This window comes from Lotus japonicus, chromosome 3 (genome assembly GCF_012489685.1).
Source record: "Lotus japonicus ecotype B-129 chromosome 3, LjGifu_v1.2".
Classification (NCBI taxonomy): Eukaryota; Viridiplantae; Streptophyta; class Magnoliopsida; order Fabales; family Fabaceae; genus Lotus; species Lotus japonicus.
Window position 1 is genome coordinate 34,877,733 of NC_080043.1, and position 19,297 is coordinate 34,897,029.

Below are 19,297 nucleotides of genomic sequence, written 5' to 3' on the forward strand. Positions count from 1 at the left end.
TCGTACTCGATAGTGATTTGCGATGATTTTGGCTTTTGGTCTTTCGGGTAGAGTGATGGAAGGGATTTGGGTTTTTACTTCTTCTTATGTTGTTGCTATTTTTGACACTGATTCCTATTTTTACCAAGAGCTTTCCATGTTTAGTTTGATGGAAGGGATATAGGTTGATGTGGTTGCTATTTTTGCAGGGATGGTGTTCAAATTGATGGTGCGACATGGGGGTTGGTTTGGAACTTCTCCATACTGGCATTACTTTGGTGGTGCAAAAAGTGTGTTCCAGAATCTTGACGAGGCTAATTGGTCCTTCTCTGACACTGTACAAATTGTCAAAGGACTAGGCTACAAGGAGTTTGATCTAATGTGGGTTACTCCTGAGGATGCTACTAATCATGTTTTCAGGAACTACAAAACAGATGGGGATGCTCTAGAATTGGCTAAGTATGCAGTTTCAAATGACCGGCATGAAGCTCTGATTTTTGTGGACAATCTCTCTAAAGACATTCCCCCTTTGCGTGCACCCACTGTACCTACTGTTGTTAAGGAAAAGAAGAAACCTGGAAGCAAGGCTGCCAAACAAGTAAAGAGTGTGAGAAAGTCAAGTAGGTTGCAAGCTGTGGTGAGGAAGGGAATAAATCAGGGGCCTCCTGTAATTGTAGAATTATCTGATGATGAAGCTGAGATGAATGCATCACAATTATCTGATGTTGTGGCCCCTGAAGCTGTCTTCCCTGATGTTATGGTAACAGATAATGTCCTCCCTGATGTTGTGGTAAATGATACTGTCCTCCCTGATGTTGTGGTAAATGATACTATCCTCCCTGATGATATGGCTGTTGATGGTAACCAGGAACATGAAAATTATGAGTCTGATGTTTCTGAACAAGTTGATAGGCTCCATGATAGTGACGAAGAAAGGGATTTTGAGCATGTTGAGTTAGTTACAAACCCAGGATTTGCTGAGGCTGAGTCCCTATTGAATGAGCACATTGCCCAGATGCTTCAACAAAGTGGTGGCAATGGGGATAATGGTGATGAGACAGATTTAGATGGAGGCTATGAGAGTGAGGACCTTCACAGTGTCCCTACTGATAGTGATCAAGAAGACATTCCCAGGAGAAAGTTTGAAAGATTCCGTGAGGAAGACATGGGCTCAGATTTCAAATTTAAACTAGGTATGGACTTCATATCACTTACACAGTTTAAAGATGCTCTGACTCAGTATTGTGTGGAAAATAATAGAGAATATAAATACAAGAAGAATGATAGCAAGAGATGTAGGATTGTTTGCAGGAGCGATGACTGTCCATTTCTGATCTTATGTAGCAAGGTTGGAAACAAAGAGACTTATAGAATCAAAACTCTTAGGGGAGAGCACACATGTGCTAGAGTTTTTGATAATAAGTCTGCCAGTGTTAGATTTGTGACAAAAAAATTGTTGAACAAGGTGAGGACTGTTAATAAAATTAGCACAAATGAGATTGTTGATGACTTTAGGGTAAACCTTGGGATTGGAATTACCAGGTACAGAGCTTGGAAGGGTAAGCAATTGGCAACTGAAGAGGTGGATGGAGCTACTGCAATGCAGTATACTTTGCTGTGGAGATTCAGCAATGAGTTGAGAAGAAGGAATGCAGGTAACACATGCAAAATGAGCTTTGAAACACCAAGAGCTAGCTTGCATCCAAGGTTTAGTAGATATTATATGTGCTTGGAAGGGTGTAAGAGAGGGTTCCTCAATGGATGTAGGCCATTTATTGGCTTGGATGGATGCCATCTGAAAACTAAACATGGAGGGATCCTTTTGTCAGCTGTAGCTCGTGATGCAAATGAGGAATACTTCCCCCTTGCTTTTGCTGTGGTTGAAAGTGAAAACAAGGACAGTTGGAGGTGGTTTTTGGAGCTATTGATGGATGACATTGATCCTTCAAGGTCTCGTAGATGGGTCTTTATCTCAGACCAACAAAAGGTAAGTATATATCATCTTTCTCCTAAATTCGTTACAATCTAATGGTGAATATTGTAATTGCAAATGATTGTGTTATGTTATCATGACAGGGTTTGATGGAAGTCTTTAAAGAGGAGATGATGCAAGGTATGGATCATAGGCTGTGTGTGAGGCATTTGTATGCAAATTTAAAGACCAAGTTTGGTGGTGGAGTGCTTTTAAGGAACTTAATGATGGCAGCAGCAAAAGCTACATATGAAGAGGCATGGAGGGAGAAAATGCAACTAATCAAGGAAAAAAATGTGCTGGCCTATGAATGGTTGATGGAGAAGCCTACATCCTGTTGGTGCAGGCATGCATTCAGCATTTATCCCAGGTGTGATGTGATAATGAACAACCTCTCCGAGTCCTTCAATGCAGCAATTATTTTGGCCAGAGATAAACCTATTCTCACTATGATGGAGTGGATTAGGACCTATGTCATGGGAAGGTTTCCAAGGATGATGGAGAAGCTGAACAAGTGGAGTGGACAAATTATGCCCAAGCCACTAAAAAGAATTTCATTTGAGGTGGAAAAGACCAAGAATTGGTTTCCTAGGCAAGTTGGAGATTTAAAGTTTGAAGTTCGCCATGCTATCAATTCGGAGAGGCATGTTGTGAATTTGAGGGACAGAACATGTTGTTGCAGAACATGTTTCTAGACCACATAAACTATGCCCACTTGCTTTTGTTATTATAAGTGCTTAGTGCTATTATGGTGTTTTGTAGGCTGTCACCATTTTGTCCAAACAGAAATGGTTTAACCATTATGTATGATGTTGATTTTTAAGTTCATGGTTTAAGTCATTATCTTGTTCCTATTTACCCTATCTGTACTTTGTCCAAACAGAAATGATGTTGATTATTAAGTTCATGGTTTAAGTAATGTATGATGTTGATTTTTATTTTCATGGTTTAAGTCATTATTTTGTCCACCATTTCATGATTTTTCTTTCATGTTAGATGTGTATGATAAAGGAAGTAGGAGTAAAACATAAATGAGACACAACAACATGGTCTGCCATTTCATTAACTTCCATACATGGTACATCATCCCAAGATAGAAATGATGGCCACATATTCAATTCAAGCCCAGAAATACAAACAACCTTTCATCAAAGCTACATCCAAGCTTTTAATTCACTAACACAAAACAACTACCCAAAACAGAATACACTTCAAACCATTCATCCCTTCAAACTCTTTTCATCCCTACAGAAAAACCAAAATGTGACTATCCAAGAAATTAGAGCAATCAAACATGCAACTTTCTTGTGAAAAGTCTCAATTTCAAGCTTCTTCTTCAACTTCTTAATCTTCTTCTTCAAATCAGCTCCAGGAAGCATTGAGTTAGATGATTCGCCAATCTCAGAATTATCAATTTCTGCCTCTACATGTCTGGGTTCTCTTTCTTGAACAGGATCATCAATCCAAAAAAAGAAATCACATGTGCCTGGTAACTGAAAAAAGATACGTATCATGAAAGTTGAAGCAAAATTTAAGGAACCAAAAATGAATTACAAATTAAACCACACTTACATGCCAATTTCTGCATCTCAGAAATCTCCTCTCTGGGTTCTCTTGAGTACCAGCAGTGTAAAGCATGAGAGGAAGACCACATTGACATTTTGCCCTAGCCCCTACAGACCTATGCCTTTGCCTGGAACGAGAGGAGGAGGCAGTAGAACCATTCAAAGCAGAAGAACCATTCATGTTAGGAAAGGATACAAGATGCTACGAATCACAGGGTTGGGTTGCAGGGATGCGTTTGCGAGGAAGAAAACAAGCCAAAATCATACGAAGAACTAGCAAAGGGGGAAGAAGACGAAGAAGAACAGATAGAGAGGCGGAGAAGTCGATGGTAGAGGAAGAACACGGTTTAGGTTAAGTTCTGGAGAGGGATTGGGGATTTTGGGTTTGGGTTTAATTGATGTGAATTGGGTTAAGTTTGGGGGGGAAATTTGTTTTGATTAATTAAGTTAGGGTTTTAATTAGGAATATGTTAATTAGGTTTAATAATCTGAGTTGTAATTTTTTTTAATTTTTAATTTTTTTTTAATTCCACGTCATGCTCATTAATCCAGTCAGCATGCCATTGAGACACTCGCCGGAGCTCCGCCCTCCGGCGAGGATCTGCTCCATACGTTTTTCAAACACGAGGACTTTAGACAATAAATTTTCCGGGGAGGGACTTACCTCAGACGGTGAGACAAAGACAGGGACTAATATGATAGTTATCCCTTGTTTAAAGTTATGCACATAGTTTAAGAGTTCATTTGTTGGTGTTATAATTTGACTGAAACACCCCTATTTAATGATAAGTTATATTAAAGAGGGAGAATAATAATTATTGGTCAACTAATTGGTGAGAATTGTGATAGGTGAAAATATGAGGTGGTAGTTGGGAGATACAATATTAAATGAGGGCATGAATGTAATAAAATGAGATAAAATGCTTTGAATTTGTAAAACAACAACAGTTTCGGAAAAAAAATCAAAAAAGCTAAAACAACAATAGTTTTGGAACGGAGGGAATACTAAAATATATGTCAAAATTTCAGGACACATTCAGCCGAATATGGTAAACATGAATGGTCATGTTAACCACCCCTAATTCCAAACATTTGCAGAAGTTGTTGCTAACACAAATCAAGTGTTGAACCACTTGGGAATATCAACACATCAATTAAATGATGTCATAAACAACCTAAGACAAGCTTTCGATGAACTACATCAACTTGGAATTTGCTGAAGATAGTGCCTACATGAATGCAATCCATGCCACTAGTGATATCATAGCACAAGGTTTTATAGCATACGCTCAAGCAATTGAATAGTATTGGATTGCACATCATATGATTATACAAGTTCAAGCGACCCTTCACCCACATGGAGGAGGGGGAGGAGCTGCTCAAGGAAGGGAAGCAGCTGCTGGAGCTGAACATGGAGGAGATGTAGTTGCTGGAAAAGCTGCTCATGGAGGAGGAGTCGCTGCCAGGAACACTTTAACCTCTATCTAGATAGTCTTCAAGAGCTTAGAGAGCTATTTCCATTCACACTGTCATATCTTCCATCAAATAACCTCCTGCCAAACGACATGACACCAAATGTGCCTTCATCGTGCACAGGTGAAAAACTCGGTTCTTTCTACAAAGCAAAACCTTATGAAAGAAAAGATACATCATGGGTGAAATTGCGATGGAAAACATCAGTTTATGGGCTCGGAGAACATTTATATTCACTAGTACATACAATTTTAACTAGTGAAACACTTATATGTTGTCGTTATCTTCTCTTTATGTCTCAATATTTCATCTTACTTAAAGACATTAATTGGATAACTGTGAGATATTAAGTTTGGTTCACCCTTTACAGTTAGTACGGAGCTTGTGGGTTTGATCTCCGGCACAATCTTGCATGTAAAAGATAAAAAAAAATAACACAAAGAGGTATGAATAAGGTATATTGGGAACTCTTACAATATCCAGAATTATAGCAAATGACTATTTTCATAATATTAACTATCTATTGTCTAATCGACATTTGAGGTTGTGTTGATTTTATAAAAATAAAATAAATTGTAATACTTTATTCACATATTATATAAATTGTTTGAGTAGAATGCTTGGTATATAAATCATATGAACATATAGAATGTGTGAAATATATTTTATTAAAATGGTGGGACACAACAATTTGGTGGTAAAGGAACAACATAAAAATATAAAAGTTGTAACAACCAAGAGGAAATTTGATTTCACTATTGATGTGAATGTATTCATTTTGAATAAATCAATTTTGCATTGAAAATAAGAAATAGATATCACTATACCTTCTTTACATACTTCTAAGTTCCACCGGAAAAATTTACACAATTCCTTATATTGAAAAAACATGTGATAAAGCTGAATTAATCTTCAAAAGTATACTATCAATTTATTTTTTAATAGAAAAGAAACGACGAATGACATGTCTAAAGTTATGTGCCAAATATTTTATATTTCAAAATAATGTTTCTAAGCATTAGCACATTAAAATGAATAAAAATTCCACTTCTAGAACCGGTCCTTGCCCTCCTATTGTCACAATTGTACATATCATTCTTTTCAATTTCATTTTTAATAGAAAAGAAACGACCACTGCCATGTCCAAAGTCATGTATTAATGAAATCAATTTTTTTATATTTTGAAATAACGCCACTAAGCATTAGCACGTTAAAATGAATAAAAATTTCACTGACTGAATCGGTCATTGCCCTCCTAATGTAACCATTGAACTGATCAGCTTGAACTCCCATATCTTCAACACCCTTCATTAATATTCCTCCTTGCGGTTTAAATAATTGCTTCTACAATGACAAAATTCACATTATGCAATAAACCAATCTTGATAAGTTTGTGAGTAAAAATTCAAACTACTTTGATAAACCAATCGGTGCTATCTCAAAGAAATGATATGAACTTTGTGATTTCATTGGGAAACCACATAAAAGATTGTTAAGTTAGTTTAGTGTGGTGCACTGTGTATGCATCGGGGTAGTTTTTTGGAGAAACTATTTTTATAAACCTTGTATAGAAATTTGAAACCTCAGTCAAGCAGAAGAAATTATGTAAAGTTTAGTGTATTTTGAAGACAATAGGTGACAATACATAATCAAGTAAAACATACAACAACTAAAGTCTAATCCTACATGGATTAAATAGCTTTCTAATCTCCTAATCAAAGTTGGAGTGCAAAAAAGAAAAGAAAAGAAAGTTGAGAAAGGGGTCAAGAGGCTGGTGCTTGTAAAGTTTGTTGATGAAAGCTCCGGGGTTATGTGATTGGACCACACTCAATAGTTTTGAAGCCTAGTCTTCCTTAGGTACCAACCACCTTGTACTTCACCAAGCCAACATTTCAACCCTTTGAAGTCTCATTGAATTTGTGCATGTTTGATCTCTGTTGCTCTTGAGTGAATGATATCCAGAACCTATGAACTACTTGTGTGCTTAGTGATATGTAAATAAGTAACACAAGAAAGGGGGGGTTTGAATTGTGTTCTTAAAAATTACTTGTTAAAACTTTAGTTTATGAAAAGAAGATAAGTTCTTAAGAGAATTGTTTTGGTGACTTTTCAAAAACTGTTTAGTGCAGCGGAAGTAAGTAAATAGAGCAGAACGATCAGCACACAGGAATTTATACTGGTTCACCCTAAACGATTGGGCTACGTCCAGTACTTGGCCACCACCAAGATTTTCACTAGCAAGTATCAAGGACTTCTCCAATACAAGTATTAGACAGGACTTCTCCAAGTATTATCACGGACTTCTCCAAGTATTGTACAGGACTCCTCCTAGTATTATCACGGACTTCTCCAAGTATTGTACAGGACTCCTCCTACAATCAACAAGATTGTTTGGCTCTACAAGAAATCTCTTCTCAAAAGAGTTGGTGTAGACAATTTATGGCACTGGAACTCTTCAAGTGTTTTGGGTTCTGAAAGGACGTTGGAACACACAAGAGTTCAGAATCTAAGAGAGAAGTAAGAGAAGAGGTTTGACTCTTTTAAGGTTTGGTATTCTCTCTTGATTTAGCAGAGGTATGAGATCGGATTTGACTCTTAGGAAATCTGCTGTGAGCTTTTAATGCTTTGAAGAATGTTTTGATTAACTGCTCTGAGTTCTTTCTTTTCTTGCAATAAATTTTTCTCTTCTTCTCTTCTTCAATCTTCAGATATGTCCTTTATATATGATCTTGCTAGTTGTGTAGCCGTTGAGACACAAAATCTGGCCGTTGTTTGTAGCCGTTGTGAGTGTCATCTAACCATTGATTCAAATCTCCGGTTGGTAGCTTCATTAAATGCATGCTGCTGTTCAAAGCTATCCTTTAGCCAAAAAGGTGTACTTTGTCAGCTAGTAGGTGGTGATAGCTTTGGGCTACTTTGCAGAAGAGAGACATTTTGGAAAAGTGATGTTGACGTGTTGTCCTTTTTCCTCTTCATTGGTCATCGAGACTTCTCTCTTCAAAGGTAAATCAGTTTGCACGTGACCAGATTAGTTTCCTTCTGACTAAAGCATGGGACAAATAGTTGAGATACAATTTTGACTTTCCCGCTCAAAGGCATCTTCTGAAATTCTGAGGTATGACGTGGCATGAAACGATACAGAATAAGTGTCTTCCTCGTTTACTGGACGATGCGGTCATATCTTGCGTAAACTTCTTTTTCCTTATAAGGCTTAGACATATTCGTTGAAGCATGTGACCTTATAATATATATTTCCTGAAAAATGTCATTAACATCTGGAATTAGATTTTAGTATAGAGAAGTATTTATAAAAATTGTTAGGATCAAAATAAGATTGAAACACGTTGTAACACGTTTGAACTTAACAAAGGTAAGATTTTCGGTTTTCAATCCTAATTTGCAAACTAACATTAATGATGGTTTTGTTTGTGAGATGATCAAAAGCTTGTCCAGGTCTTCAAAGGAGACCCCCAAGATAAGTGAAAAAGATGTTGAGCTTAATCAAGCTCTCATCAAGCTTGTTAGTGAAAACAAGTATGGGGGGTATAAAGAGGAGAATTTCCAAGACCACATGGCCCGATCCATTCAAGCTAGTCACCATGTAAAGATGGAAGGTGTGACTAGTGATGCGCTCAAGATTAAGCTCTTCCTTCACTCCTTGAAGGGGGGAGCAAGGATTTGGTACGATAGTTTAGATGATACCCTCTCTTGGGAGGAATTGTTCCAAAGGTTTTGTGCAAGGTTCCTACCTTGCACATGTGGAAGAAAGATTGATGGTAAGGAATTTCCTTCCTAACACCAAAGGAAGGAGAGTCCACCTAGGACTATAACTTAGGGCTGCTTGGGAGACAACCCAAGTCTTGTTTTCTTTTGCTTGTTTGTTTGTTGCATTTTGCAGGGAATGAGAGCATGGATTTTGGAGTCGGAGGTGTGTCTAAGGCCTCCATAGTAATTGGTAAAAGAAGGTCGACTCTTTCCCTTAGTTTAGCTCATGCATTTTTGCATATTTTTCCTTTGTAGCTTTCATTTTCTATTTGGTCATGCATTGTTTAGTTAGAGTCATTTTTGGGTCGTTACTTCCCTATACTCACATGTTTTGGCCCGTAGTTATGCTCTCTAACATGTTGCTAGTTTTGAAAATGTTTTTGTGAATACTTGGTTTTTTTTGGGGATGAGTGATTGCATGCTTTGGGGAAGAGAGGAGGACACTTCGGTCTTCCGAGTGTTTCTTAAGGAGAGTTGGTGTGAGTCCATAAGGGTCCATCTTTGACCCTTCACCATAAAATTTCCCTGGAGGATCCTGACTCACTCGTACTTCTTGGTTCTGTATTGATTTCACTCTTTGCATGCTTTGTGATACTTGCACAATTCTTGAGACTTGTAGGTTTTTGAGCTTCAGAGTTGTTGGTTTGAACATTGTCCTTAGTTGTCCCATTTGAGCCTTATTGGAGAATTTGTTGTAGCCAAGTGATTGGGACGGATGTTTGGTTGGATTTTGGGGTGTGTTGGTCCTTGCATTGTTTTGGAGCTAAGTAAAGTTGAAAGTGTCTCTTGCCCCAAGTGAAAAATATTGAAAAAGAAGAAAAATAAAAAGAAAAGAACTCCTAATCAAAGTTGGAGTGCAAAAAAGAAAAGAAAAGAAAGTTGAGAAAGGGTTCAAGAGACTGGTGCTTGTAAAGTTTGTTGATGAAAGCTCCGGGGTTATGTGATTGGACCACACTCAATAGTTTTGAAGCCTAGTCTTCCTTAGGGACCAACCACCTTGTACTTCACCAAGCCAACATTTCAACCCTTTGAAGTCTCATTGAATTTGTGCATGTTTGATCTCTGTTGCTCTTGAGTGAATGATATCCAGAACCTATGAACTACTTGTGTGCTTAGTGCACTTAATATATATCTCATCCTAGGAATTTTAGATCTATATGCTTCTCATGATGGACTCTACACTCTCCTTTATCTAAAAGTTGCATGAAGTGGATTGTTGTGTCTTTCTTTTGGAACCAGTTGTGGTTGCTAAATCCCCCAGTTTTGTGATAAGTATTCGTTGTTGGGCACTTGTTTTGGGAGCATTTCTTGCGCTTGAGGGCAAGCGAGTGTTGTTTACGCTCGAGGGCGAGCTGTCGTTGAGTATAGTGGTGTGATGACCCTATTTTAGTAGTGTTTTTAGGGTCATTTATTAGTTAGTTTTGTGTCTTTTTGTTGAGTCTCATGTAGTGTTTCATGCATTCTCATGCATTTTTATCTTTATTTGTGTTTTTACTTTGTTTTGGTAATTTCATAGTTTTATAGGGACCTTTCTTGCATTTTAAGTAAGTTTAGGACTTGCATATCTTTTCTACTTGAATTGAGGGTCTTTTGTGCTAATAAACTCTTGGAAATCCTAGATATTTTCCTTGCTTTGTTCCCAAGCAGCTAGGTCTGAAAACTGATGAAGAAAGAAGGTCAAAAGGCTTGGAAAATTGAAGGGAGGCTTAAAGGGGAGTTAAGAAGAAGGTCAAGAGGCTTTCTAGCATGTAGAGAGCGCTCAGGCGCTCGTGTTGAGCGCCTGAGCGCCAATTGATTCGCTGTTTACATGATGCTAGAAAGGAATTGGCGCCTGAGCGCTCCTGTTGAGCGCCTGAGCGCCGATTACCTCCAGAAGCTGCTTTTTCCACTTGGAATTGGCGCTCAGGCGCTCTGAATTGGCGCCTGAGCGCCCAGACTCGCATGTTTTGCCTATAAATTGGTTTTTAGACATTTCTCTTGGGACCTTTTGTCATTTTATCATATTTTCATAAGTTAGAAGAGAGGGTTTGAGTTCTGGAGCTTGAGGAGCTTTCTCTAAGCCCTATGTTTCAGGTTTCATCTTTATCTTCTTGTATGGATTCCATAGCCATGCTTGGCTAAATCCCTTTTGCTTTGGGTTCTTTGTAAGACTTATGATGTTTTAATCTTAATTCCTATTTCTATTCATGCATCCTCTGAGTAAACCCTTGAATCCCATAACTATGCTTTATGTTTCAAGTTAGAACATGTGCTAGCTTTATACTTTTCTATAATAGAACGGAAGTTTGTTATAGATTAGGGACTTGTTGTGGGATTACCTCTTCTATACTTGCTACTAGGAATAGAGGAAGGGTTGGGGTTTGTTGGCCCGAATTGCATGCTTAATGCCTTTAGCAAATGTTTAGGTTATCAAGGAATTGTGCCTATCTTTTGGCTTGAGAGGATTGTCTATGCGAGGCATCGATAGATGATTGATTAGGCTAGAACATCAAGCAGAGACTCAGAGTTTTGTGGATAGAATAGGTTGATTAGAACTGAATTAGTCAAGCAAGAACCCAAGGCATGCTCACCATTGTTCTCACACACTTATATTTCAATTGCTTGTTAATTAGTCACCTAAAAAATCAACCTTAAAACTGAATTTTACTCGCTTTCTTACCGTGAACTCGAGGCTTAAACTGAATTCACATTCCAATTCCTTGTGGTTCGATAAATTAAAACCGGGTGAATTCCGTACACTTGCGGATTGACCAACACCCTTGCTTCGAAAGATAAGGAGCTCGCCTTGCTGAAGAGCGAACTAGAAGAAAAAACCAAGGAGCTGACCGATGAGAAAGAAAAAGCTGCCAAAGCGAGAGAATCGGCGGCGGACGAAGCCTTGGAGCAGCGCGAGGAAGTCTTTTACCTAGCCAAGGATCAGGCTCAATGGCTTTTCCCGAACGCCGATCTGAGCTCCATGGGAATGCTGAAGACGATCACCGATTCTGGACTTGTGGGGCCGGACGATCCTCCCAGGCTAGGGCAAAACCTTTGGGCTGACGGAAATGAAGAAGAGGAAGAAGAAGAGGAAGGGGAAGAAGAAGAAGGGAAAGGAGGAGAAGAAGGAGGCAATAGAGATAATTAGCTGCTTCTTACTGTTGTTGCTTTTTGTTCTGAACTCTTTAAGTTAATCAAACATGTTGCTCGCCTTTCCCGGGCTTATGTAATTTACGCCTTATCTATCCAAGTTTTATGCATTTCCTTTCCTTGTGTCGTAATGTTGTCGCCTTTCATGCTTTCGTCTTTTCATTATGTAACCTTGCCCGTTGGGGTTTTTCGCATTTTAACTTCATCGCTTTAATTAATTCTGGTATTAACAGATGTTCGCCTATTTTTCCTGCACGCCCTTCTGGGCTGTCAAACGTTTTAACGACATGAGCGCATGGTTTATTGGCTAGGGCTTCATGCTTGGTTTCTCTATCCAAGGCTTTTTTATAAAAACGCCACCCCCTTAGGGAAAAACGGCCTCTACCTTTGAGGACTTTGCCCGGGGCTTCGCCCGCGCGGGGCTTACGATGCATGGGACCCAATGGCCAATTGGGCGCCTAAGACTTTTGCCTAGCCTGTGGAGCTCGCCCGTATTCTGGGGAGACTTACCCTCATGCGTCGTTAAACGTGTCCGGCGACTGCAACGGACTCCCTGGGGCGATTTCCAGACGTCAAAGGTCGTAATGGAATCGCCTCCTTTAGGGTTCCAGCCAGCCCCTTTGGGGATCAAGCTTGTCCCACCGAGCAGCCTACCGCAATTTAATCTTTTAACTTTAACTTTGGCGATCGGAGATGGCGATTTTGACACCAAGAAATCTTGAAAATATCATGCTATTCATGCTTCAATATTCAATTACATTTTGTTTCTGGCGCATCGTTAAAAAACTCCACTTTGGGAGAAAAAGAGCACGCCTTTATTCATCTTTAAAAAAGAAAACTGTCCTCTTCTTGACTAACTGAAGTAATAGCGGAGACTTGCAGCATTCCAAGAATGCGACAGCCGCCTTCCGTCCAGCTCCTCGAGATGGTAAGCTCCTTTGCTTAGGACCTCTGCAACTCTGTAGGGTCCTTCCCAGTTTGGGCTCAACTTGTTTCATGCATTGCCTGTTCGCCATTTAAGGACCAAGTCTTCCACCTACATCGCCCTGGGACGAACCTTCGAATCATACTTACCTGGGGCTCGCTGCTTCATCGCCGCCTCTCGTACACGGGCTTCATCCCGAGTCTCGGATAGCAGATCGAGCTCCATCGCCATATTCGCCTGATTCTCGCCTTCCAGGCGCGACGTAGTTCTCCAAGACGAGTTATCGATCTCCACGGGTAGCATAGCATGTTCGCCTATTTTTCCTGCACGCCCTTCTGGGCTGTCAAACGTTTTAACGACATGAGCGCATGGTTTATTGGCTAGGGCTTCAAGCTTGGTTTCTCTATCCAAGGCTTTTTTATAAAAACGCCACCCCTTAGGGAAAAACGGCCTCTACCTTTGAGGACTTTGCCCGGGGCTTCGCCCGCGCGGGGCTTACGATGCATGGGACCCAATGGCCAATTGGGCGCCTAAGACTTTTGCCTAGCCTGTGGAGCTCGCCCGTATTCTGGGGAGACTTACCCTCATGCATCGTTAAACGTGTCCGGCGACTGCAACGGACTCCCTGGGGCGATTTCCAGACGTCAAAGGTCGTAATGGAATCGCCTCCTTTAGGGTTCCAGCCAGCCCCTTTGGGGATCAAGCTTGTCCCACCGAGCAGCCTACCGCAATTTAATCTTTTAACTTTAACTTTGGCGATCGGAGATGGCGATTTTGACACCAAGAAATCTTGAAAATATCATGCTATTCATGCTTCAATATTCAATTACATTTTGTTTCTGGCGCATCGTTAAAAAACTCCACTTTGGGAGAAAAAGAGCACGCCTTTATTCATCTTTAAAAAAGAAAACTGTCCTCTTCTTGACTAACTGAAGTAATAGCGGAGACTTGCAGCATTCCAAGAATGCGACAGCCGCCTTCCGTCCAGCTCCTCGAGATGGTAAGCTCCTTTGCTTAGGACCTCTGCAACTCTGTAGGGTCCTTCCCAGTTTGGGCTTAACTTGTTTCATGCATTGCCTGTTCGCCATTTAAGGACCAAGTCTCCCACCTACATCGCCCTGGGACGAACCTTCGAATCATACTTACCTGGGGCTCGCTGCTTCATCGCCGCCTCTCGTACACGGGCTTCATCCCGAGTCTCGGATAGTAGATCGAGCTCCATCGCCATATTCGCCTGATTCTCGCCTTCCAGGCGCGACGTAGTTCTCCAAGACGAGTTATCGATCTCCACGGGTAGCATAGCATCCGCCCCGTAAGTCATTCTAAACAGAGTTTCCCTCGTGCTTGATTGCTCGGTGGTGTTGTAAGACCATAAAACGACAGGGAGCTCATCCAACCATGCTCTACTAGCTTCATCCAATCGCCGCTTTAAACCTGGAAAAATTACCTTGTTGGCTGACTCTACCTGGCTGTTCATTTGCGGGTGTTCCACTGAGGCGTACCTCATTTGAATTCCCACCTCCTTGCAGAATTCTCGTGTTTGCTTGCTCGTGAATTGGGTTCCGTTGTATGATACTATCGCCCGTGGTACTCCAAACCTGCAGATTATCCGTCGCCAGTAAAAATTGACAATCTTCGTCGAAGTAATCTTGGTGAGCGGCTCCGCTTCAATCCATTTTGTAAAGTAGTCAACCGCCACGAGGATAAACTTCATTTGTGACCTAGCAACTGGAAAAAGTCCGACCAAATCCACTCCCCACATGGCGAAAGACCAAGGAGAGCTTATCGTTGACAACTGTTCCGGCGGAGCTTTTATCAGATCAGCAAATATATGACACTTACACTTCCTCGCAAATTCCATGCAATCCTTCCTCAACGTTGGCTAGTAAAATCCTGCTCTCCACACCTTGCACGCCAAAGACCTTCCTCCTATGTGACTGGCACAGACCCCCTCGTGAACCTCAGACATGATGGCCTCATATTTCTCTAGGGGCAAACACCTCAGCAGGGGCGATGAGAACCCCCGCCGGAATAGGTGACCGTCAACGAGCGTGTAGTGGTTGGCCTCTCTCCTTTGCTCCTTCGTGTACTGTTCAACCTTGGCTGAGTCCCCGACGAGTATGTCGCGTATAGGTTCCATCCAGGTGGCTCCCACATCTACACTGCCCACCAACTCTCCCTCGATGCTGGGGCGCGCTAGTGCCTCTTGTATCACGCTCCGATTGTTTCCCGGCTTCCGAGTGCTTGCTAACTTGGCTAGGGCGTCCGCCCTTTGGTTATGTGTCCTAGGGACATACTCCACAACAACTTCCCGAAGTTGGGCCATCAGATACCTTACTCGCTCCAAGTATTTGATCAAATTGGGCTCCTTTACCTGGAAGGCCCCCCGTTACCTGGCTCGCCACCAGCTGCGAGTCTGTCCTGATAAGCAAATTTTCTATTTTAACTTTGATCGCCAACTTGAGCCCAGCGATCAAAGCCTCATACTCCGCCTGATTTTTTGTAGCCTGAAATTCAAAGTTCAAAGATTGCTCCAGGACGAACTCCCCCGACCCTTCAAGCGTAACTCTCGCGCCGCTGCAGCTGCTGTTGGAGGAGCCATCAACGAACAGGGTCCATTGAGTACTCATCCGTTCACCGGAATCATGAGTCAATTCCACAACAAAATCCACCAGCGGCTGAGCGCTCATAGTCCCACGCTTGTCATACTGTAACCCATATTTTGACAGCTCTACAGACCATGCGACCAACCTTCCTGACAAATCGGGCTTTTGCAGAACCTGTCTCAACGGCAAATCCGTTCGCACCCTTACTGGAAAACTTTGGAAATAAGGCCTTAGTCGGTGAGCCGTCACCAAGACCGCCAACGTTGCCTTCTCAATCTTCTGATACCTGACTTTCGCGCCTTGTAAGGTGTGACTTACAAAGTACACTATCCTCTGCTCGCCATTGATCTCTTGAAGGATGACGGAGCTAATCGCGTTGGCGCTTATGGCGAAATATAAGTGGAGTGGGGACCCTTGCTCTGGGCGAGACAAAACTGGCGGGGTTGATAGGAGCTCTTTCAAACGAGTGAAAGCCTCTTCACATTCCGCCGTCCACTCGAACGTAGAATTTTTCCTAAGACACCTGAAAAAAGGAGCTGACTTGTCGCCTGACCGGGGGAGGAATCTCGACAGAGCCGCCTGATGACCCTATTTTAGTAGTGTTTTTAGGGTCATTTCTTTGTTAGTTTTTAGTCTTTTTGTTGATTCTCATGTAGTGTTTCATGCATTCTCATGCATTTTTATCTTTATTTGTGTTTTTACTTTGTTTTGGTAATTTCATAGTTTTATAGGGACCTTTCTTGCATTTTAAGTAAGTTTAGGACTTGCATATCTTTTCTACTTGAATTGAGGGTCTTTTATGCTAATAAACTCTTGGAAATCCTAGATATTTTCCTTGCTTTGTTCCCAAGCAGCTAGGTCTGAAAACTGATGAAGAAAGAAGGTCAAGAAGCTTGGAGAATTGAAGGGAGGCATAAATAGGAGTTAAGAAGAAGTTCAAGAAGCTTTCTAGCATGTAGAGAGCGCTCAGGCGCTCTACAGCGCTCAGGCGCTCTACAGCGCCTGAGCGCCAATTGATTCGTAGTTTCTGTCATGCTAGAAAGGAATTGGCGCCTGAGCGCTCCTGTTGAGCGCCTGAGCGCCAATTACCTCCAGAAGCTTCTGTTTGCCACTTTGAATTGGCACTCAGGCGTGCTTAATTGGCGCCTGAGCACCCAGACTCGACCTGTGTGCCTATAAATAGGTTTTTTGTCATTTGTTTTGTAACTTTTGTCATTTCTATACATTCCTAAATAAGTTAGAAGTAGGGTTAGGCTCTGGAGCTTGAGGAGAAGAATTCTCCAAGTCCATGTTCCAGGTTTTATCCTTCTTTTCTTGTATGGATTCCATAGCCATGCTTGGCTAAACCCCTCTTGTTTTGGGTTCTTTGTAAGAATCTTGATGTTTTAAATCTTAATTCCTATTTCTATTCATGAATTCTCTGAGTAAACCCTTGAATCCCATATCTTTGCTTCAACTTTTAAGCTTGAACGCGTACTAGCTTTATGCTTTTCTATAATAGAACAGAAGTTTGTTATAGATTAGGGACTTGTTGTGGGATTACCCCTTCTATGCTTGCTACTAGGAATAGAGGAAGGGTTGGGGTTTGTTGGCCTGAATTGCATGCTTAGTGCCTTTAGCAAATGTTTAGGTTGTCAAGGAATTGTGCCTATCTTTTGACTGGAGAGGATTGTCTATGCGAGGCATCGATAGATGATTGATTAGGCTAGAGCATCAAGGAGAGACTCGGAGTTTTGTGGATAGAATAGGTTGACTAAAACTGAATTAGTTAAGCAAGAACCCAAGGCATGCTCACCATTGTTCTCACACACTTATATTTTAATTGCTTGTTAATTAATCACCTAGAAATCAACCTTAAAACTGAATTTTACTTTCTTTCCTACCGTGAACTCGAGGCTTAAACTGAATTCACATACCAATTTCCTGTGGTTCGATAAATTAAAACCGGGTAGATTCTGTACACTTGCAGATTGACCAACAAGTTTTTGGCGCCGTTGCCGGGGAATTGTTTGTGGTTTTTGGTTTAAGTTTTTAGTTTGTGGTTTTATTTTAGTTTTGAACTTGTCTAGAATTGGTGCTACTAATCTTTCTCTGTTTTAGTGTCATACTTTCAGGTTGCTCTTGAGAGAGAGACACCGTCATGGGTGGCCATATGACGGAGGAGGAGATGCAAGCCCAGATTGAGGCAAGAATCCAAGAGGGTATCACCCTCCGACTGCGTGAACAAGAAGTTGAGAATGTCAACCGGTCTCAACGAGAACTCACTTCAGCTACTATGAGTTATGACTATCCCGGGAGCATTGCTTTTCCCGAGGGAGTGGGAAGCTTTAAGTTGAGACCAGCATTCATCAACTTGGTGAGCCAAAGCCAATATGGTGGAGGTGCCCTGGAAGATCCTCACGCTCACATGGAGAGGTTCATCCGAAATTGCAACACTTATCGAGTGAGCAATGTTTCATCGGAAGCAATTCGGTTGAGCCTGTTTCCATTTTCTTTGAAGGATGCAGCGGAGGAATGGCTTAATTCACAACCTCAAGGGAGTATCACTACTTGGGAAGACTTAGCAGAAAAATTCACAACAAGGTTCTTCCCAAGAGCTCTTTTGAGGAAGCTGAAAAAAGACATCATGACTTTTGTGCAAACCGCTGAAGAGAATCTCGATGAAGCTCGCGAGCGCTTCAAGAAGCTCTTGAGGAAATTCCCTCAACACAATCTCACCCAAGCTGAATTGGTTGCAACGTTTTATGATGGTCTACAATACTCTTGGAGGTTTGGTTTGGACGCGGCTTCTAATGGGGAGTTCGATGCTCTTCCCCCACAAGCGGGGTATGACTTGATAGAAAAGATGGCAGCGAGAGCCATGAACTCTGAAAATGATCGCCAAACCCGAAGGAGTATGTTTGAAGTTGAAGCTTACGACAAGCTCTTGGCCTCCAACAAGCAACTCTCCGAACGAATGGCGGAGATTCAAAATCACATAAAGGCGACCAATTTGGTCGGTGCTACAGTAGCCAAAGTGGAGTGTGTGGCTATTGGAGGGCCTCATGTTAGTGATTTTTGTACCATGCCTAATCAAGGTTTCTGAGGTCAAAGCTCTAGACTTTCTCAACAAGTCCAAGAGCAAGTTGGTGAAAATGATGGTGGCAAGAAGAGCTTAGAGGAGCCATTGGAGAGCTGCATCAACCGCATGAAGAACAACTATAAGAACCAAGAGGTGGCTATAAAGAACTTGGAAAGTCAAATCGGCCAGCTGGCCAAGCAAGTGGCCGAGATACCTCAATGTAAGTTTTCTCCTGATTCTTTAATTTTGTCTAAACAAGAAAATTTTGCTGTTGTTACCACTAGGAGTGGGAGAGTGTTACATGAGTCAAAAAAAACAAGTTGAGGGAGAGAAAAATGAGAAAGTAGAGCAAAAAGATGAGGGTGTCATGGAGAAGAGAGTGAGTGAACCGGGGAAAGCTAGAGTTGTGAGCACTCCTTCTCCTGAACTCAGCAAGATTCCATTCCCCAAGGCTTTGGTTAAGAAAAATCTGGATAAACAGTTTTCCAAGTTTTTGGAGGTTTTTTAAGAAACTCCATATCGATATCCCTTTCCGATGCCTTGGAGCAAATGCCAATCTACGCTAAGTTCATGAAGGATATCCTAAGTAAAAGAAGGAAGTTGAGTGAGGTTGATGAAACTATCATGATGACTGAGGAGTGTAGTGTCATTTTGCAAAGAAAAACGCCTAAGAAGAGAAGTGATCCTGGGAGTTTTACTATCCCAGTGGAGATTGAGGGGTTGATTGTTGTTGAAGCATTGTGTGATTTGGGAGCGAGCATCAACTTGATGCCGTTTAGCATGTTTAAAAGGTTGAGCTTAGGAGAGGTCACCCCGACCATGCTC

At 41.3% G+C, this 19,297-nt stretch overlaps 1 protein-coding gene across 1 annotated transcript; it reads right to left on the bottom strand.

The window, feature by feature from the left end:
- Positions 1 to 3,171: 3,171 nt before the first annotated feature.
- Positions 3,172 to 3,697, bottom strand: LOC130744031 (uncharacterized protein At4g04775-like). The gene is made up of 2 exons (XM_057596226.1): positions 3,524 to 3,697; positions 3,172 to 3,444 (listed from the first exon to the last, which is right to left on the bottom strand). The coding sequence occupies exons 1-2, from the start codon at positions 3,695 to 3,697 to the stop codon at positions 3,172 to 3,174; spliced, it is 447 nt and encodes a 148-aa protein (XP_057452209.1).
- Between the last annotated feature and the right edge of the window lie 15,600 nt (positions 3,698 to 19,297).